Source organism: Morone saxatilis, unplaced genomic scaffold (assembly GCF_004916995.1).
Source record: "Morone saxatilis isolate NCDOM2014 unplaced genomic scaffold, NCSU_SB_2.0 Contig18, whole genome shotgun sequence".
Classification (NCBI taxonomy): Eukaryota; Metazoa; Chordata; class Actinopteri; family Moronidae; genus Morone; species Morone saxatilis.
In genome coordinates, this window is record NW_023339740.1 from 4,267,343 (window position 1) to 4,272,707 (window position 5,365).

The 5,365-nt window shown below is 42.6% G+C and overlaps 1 protein-coding gene across 2 annotated transcripts in view; it reads right to left on the reverse strand.

The window, feature by feature from the left end:
* Positions 1 to 236: 236 nt before the first annotated feature.
* Positions 237 to 5,365, reverse strand: part of phactr3b (phosphatase and actin regulator 3b) — a gene marked incomplete in the record, with an annotated part of 52,307 nt that continues 47,178 nt past the window's right edge. For both annotated transcript variants that reach the window (XM_035662893.1, XM_035662894.1), the window contains 5 exon segments: positions 237 to 763; positions 1,240 to 1,316; positions 2,197 to 2,337; positions 2,558 to 2,619; positions 4,220 to 4,275. In XM_035662893.1, the coding sequence (XP_035518786.1) occupies positions 748 to 763; positions 1,240 to 1,316; positions 2,197 to 2,337; positions 2,558 to 2,619; positions 4,220 to 4,275 (352 nt within the window).

The following is a 5,365-nucleotide window of genomic DNA, read 5'->3' on the forward strand; positions in this document are numbered from 1 at the left end:
CTGCGGTTTTATCATCTGCTTACTAAAGCGCAGAAGTGACAAGATAAATCTGAAGGGATTACAACCCATTTAGGACGTGTAGTCAGCAATTATCACCAAATTCTGACCTTAGTGAAACATTTTTAAATATCACACATTCCTGGCATGCTGTGATATTGAAGTATGATTTGAAAAACACACCAAAATCACACTGCACACAAGACAAGCAAACAGTTTGTTACAAATTGAAAACCTGTATTGTGCAGACAATAAATAGTGCTTACAAAGGGATTTTTGTCTTCTACACAGACAAGGTTTCTGTTTACACTGTTGATATGAAACACCATCGACTGAATCAGTGAGACTCAGACACAGCTTGGGGATGTGACTACTGATACTGGAGTGGGACTGGTCGACTCGGTCACATGCACATCTCCCCCATGTGGCATCAAAAAGGACGTCGCTCAAAACAGTCTGTTTACGAAAAAAAGTCTCTGCTTGTCTATGGCGAACACATGACCTCCATTCTTCCTGCTCCTCCGACAAGGTGAAGTGAGGGTTGAGGTCATGTTCCTCTGAGCAGAAGTGGAGCTCGCCGCATGCGTCCCTGTCCACCGGCGGCTCCATTTCTAGAGACATAGCCTCCAAGGTTCGCTGGACAAAAACACCAGGACACCCACTGACTGTGGGCCAGGGCACTGGAAGACTCCGTGCAAGGTCTTCACTGACAAAACCAGATATCAGCAACTCTTCACAGAAGAAACCTTGCTAAGGCCGGTGGAACCTACAAAAGGGGTAAAAGAGGGGAAAAGTGTGAGCGTGGGCTGAAATATTCACATAGGGTTTCATCAATCAAGAGTCCTATTATTAGCCCAATGGACAGTGCTGTTAAAAGCAGCCAATGGCCTCTCCTCAAAAATGGGGTCTTGCGTAAGCACCACCCTGGCTAATTCGGGATATTTTTTATAGCTACAGACAGTCTTGACATAAGCAAAACGTAAGCTAAATATATGCGACCATTTATTATAGTGGAGAGGTGGTGCAAAAGGGTGCAACTTTCTCATCTCAGGGGGCCTGCTTGCAGCTAAATTTAAGCCTTACTCTGCAGGGTGTGTGCACTCATTGATGTGAAATTGTCGGATAATGCACCTTTGAATCTTTGAGTCGCACAATGTCACAATGACCCTCTTAGACATCACCTGCTAACAATAAAGCAGGCAAAAAAGAGAGCAAAAAGGGAGATAATAATATCACACTGACCTTGTCAGATGCTTGCTCGAAGAATGAACTTCCATCTCGTTGCTTTTGAACTCGTTCAGCTCCTTCCGTATCGCCGCCTGCGGAACAAAGGCAAAAACAACACAGGCATAAGCCCAGGTGCGTCCGCTTCATACATCGATGCAGACGCTCAGGTGGTGAAGCTCAAATGAGGATGTTATGAAAACGGAGAAACATCTGCCGTTTAGGCGCCGATTATGTAAGCTTAACTGGGTTTAATCTTTCACACCCACAATCAAAGTTTGTGACAACCAGGAGGTTGTATTAGAAATGTTCTTCGTGACAGGCAGGGTCTCTGCGGGGCTTCCCCAAAGACATTTAAAGACCTTTTTAATACCACAGAGAATGTAATGTGTTACCTGTTTCATAATCATTGCAGCACAATTATGATGAAAACCCAGAGCGTTAAATATACCCTGGCATTATTTATTGATATGTCACATATTTTCACTACTCCTAAATTGCATATAACAATAATTCCTAATGATATATTCAATTCAATTAATGCAACCTGTACTTGGATAAGTGGCATTACATGAATGGAGGGATGGATGAACCTATGGAAAATGACTCTTATTCTTTACAATGTGGCTTCAGATGCCTATTATGAGACTCTGAGTGTCGTAGCTGCTGCAGCAACAGTAGTGGCAGTTGCTATAGGTGAGATGGTGCTGACTGAAAAAGGAGTAAACAGCCTCCTGCAGCACAGTGTGTAACAGCCCGCAATCTAAAAACAGTTTAGACTTTTGCAGAGGTACTTTCTAAGGCCTTTATGAGGAAACTGAATTCAATACTTTTTAAGACTTGTAAAGACCTTCAGAAACCCTGGAGAGAGGCTGACGCAGAATATGGCCACTGAATCAAATTCTTGCACCATTTTAATATATGAAAGTGTTGCTGATCTGTCCTAAAAACCAGGGATGGATTTTTTTAAGCTACCTTGTCAGCAGCTGACAGTCTGGTCCAGGGCTTGTCAGCTCTCCTGTCGTAGTCCTGAGCTTTGGCCACTTCCACATAGTCACTGAAACGAATGAGGATCTTTCTGTCACGCAGCTCGTCCACTGTCGGCCGCTGGTTCAGCTGGAAAACATACAAATAAATGTCAGCTCATCAGCTTATCAATGCATTCAATCAGCAAAGAGCTTGGTGATAGAAAGTAAATATTAATAAAAACAGCAGCAGGTTGGGTATTAAGGTTCTGTTGTGGCTGGTTGACAGTCCACGTGAGGGACTCCCAGTCCAATGTGGGATTAAATGGATGAAATTCAAAGAAACTGCTCGGATCAGTGCAGCTGCCTACCTTTCTGTTCAGCCGCTGTTTGATTTCCCTCCTCTCCTCCTGTTCCGTCTGGTCATTTCTTTCTGTTGACACAAAAAAGACAAACATTATAACCAAAAAGCAAGTCTAAATCACTCTAATACACTTACATGTATTAACTGGGTAAATACACTGTCACTGTTTGTATCATGGCACTGGACAGTTGATGAACTCTGTGATTAACAGAGCTAATATGTCTTATCCCCCTCACAATCAATACTCCTAAGTGAGCCGGGTCTGCAACTGTGCTGAGGACAGGACTTCAGCGGTGGATCAGTGCTGAATGTGACACGAGCAGATTAGAGCACTAATGGGATTTCTCTTTATTAGATGCAGCAGAGAGATCACTAGATGTCACTTCATTTATTTTTAATCTCCTTCTTTCATTCCAAACAAATTTTGAGCTATTTGGCAATGAGGCGGGCACGTGTCACCATCTGAGATGACTCAACTGTTTGCATATATCCAGAAGGCTTTTAGTTTGTGGTTGGGAGAGTGGGTGAATGAATGTGTTGCGGTTCAGGGTGAGTGTTTAGCTTGAACACATGTTGCTGTGCAGAGAGAGACGGGGTCAGTGATGAAACATGCAGCTGCTCAGGGATCACAGGTGGCCCGTCTCAGCTGGGAGACACAGTTCACTACGAATGCGGGACTTTATCCCCCACGCGGCTGTTTCATAATTGTTCTGTATTGTAAGGACAGCTCGGCTAGTTTCACAGTTTTGAAGTGCTACGATCTGACACCTTCTCCCTGCAGACGAGGAGCTATTCTTCTGAATAAAACAGGGTCGTCGCTTCAATGGGGAGCTAAATGAATGAAGGATTCAAATATGAGCCCAGATCCACAGATAAAAGAGGGCACTACAGTCTAACTGCTCAGTATGACCCCTACAGAAATAATAGTGGAGTATTACATTGATTTGGGGGATTTGTGGGCAGGGGTCTATCATTATCCATGATGTCTATATTTGAATATTGTTCTGCAAATATATGTATAGATAAAGATATGCAAAAAATATATTTTTATTGCTGCCGATTATTTTCTCACTTGATTCATATGGTCAAAAAAATAGTCCATCAAAAATGCCCAAAGCCAAATTAACATCTCCAATTGACTGTATTGTCTGAACAACAGTGCAAAAGCCAAAGCTATTCCATAATAATAATATAAAACTGAAGGAAAGAAGGAAATCCTCACATTTGAGATGATGTAAACAGAGTTTTTGCTTGAAAAATGATTCAGTTATATATTCAAATTGTTGATATTTTCCTGTCATCCACTGGTTCATAATTGGACTTATTATTTCAGCTGTACAAATACTAAAAAACAACATATATATATATAACAATCACAATTTAAAATAACATTTTTGTTTTGTCTTATTTTGAATTTTGTTTTTTTTAATGCAGACCGAAACAATAAAGTCAACACAGACTTAACCACGCCTGATACAGTCGAAATACTTTTGGGATTTTAACTTTTTTTTTCTTCAAATTAAAAGTATATCTAAACCCACAGTCCCACAGTGAGATCTATTTAAATCCCTGCACAGTGTCACAGACAGAAAATAGCGCTGGTTTGCTCAGTTTGCTCAGTTTGGAGCGTTTGGAGCTGTAAACCCGTATCGATGGTTCAACTACTCACGCTTTAAGATGTTCCGACTCTCCAGCTCCTCCACGGCCGGCCTCTGGCTCAGTCTCCTGCGAAAAAACACCAGAATTACGTTCTGGACCATGTCTCCCCCTGACGCTGCTGCCCGGGGTCTCTTTCTCCAACCCCCCTCCACAAAGTCTGTTCAGTCTTTTCACTACTACTAGCACTTTAGATGCTTGAGCCGGTGCGCAGAGCGCCAAGATCCGCACATCCAAAAAGCAAACACCGCGTCCCACCTCGAGTCCAAAAAGCGGCTTATTTTGCTATTATAACATTTAAGGCTCCACATCGGGAAAAAAGTCAGGCTGCGCGTTTAAAATCACGCGTCAGGGCCAGCTCAGGGAATGAAAAGAGGGAGACTTCCCCTCAAGGAGCAGCTCGGTTGCCGTAATGTTCCAGGAGCGCTGATGGGAAGTTTGGAGAGAGGAGCGTTGGTTGGAGTCCCGGCGGAGGTGTGGAGGATGCTGAGCGCTCTGAGCTGCTCTCTGAGTGGAGTGAGTGGTGCTGCAGCCTTTTACCACATGCACAACACTAATGTGAAGGGGTGGGACTGAGGAGGAGATTCCCCATGCGCGCGCACGTACGCACGCACACAAACACACAACCCTGCTGCAGCAGAGGGAGCTGCTTCTGTATCTGTGCTTATCTGTAAGTATAACCGGGCTGGTAGTCAGGGTGAACCCACCTGAACTCACTTCTTCATCGACATTCTTCAGAACGTCGTTTTACATAAAGCAAATACAGCATCTGCATTACTGAATGACAGATTTAAAGCATCCGATGATAGGGAGTGGAGCATCAGCAGGACAGGTAGCATAAATGTTTAATGGCTGCTCTGTACAGAGTAAGACTTTCATTTTCTGCCAGTCTTCAAAATGCTTACTTTGTCCAAAACCTGTCCAAACAGTCCCCAAACCCAAAGACATCTCATTTACAAAGATATAACAGAGAAAAGCAAAATGTGAGTATGCAAGTGTTCTGCATTTCTGTTGATTTTTCTTGATAAGTGACGATAACTTACTGATTAATCAACCTATCATTTCAGCACCATGAAGGAACTGATGATATAATAATAATAATAATAATAATAATAATACATTTTATTTGTAAAGCACTTTTCATAAAAGAATCTCAAAG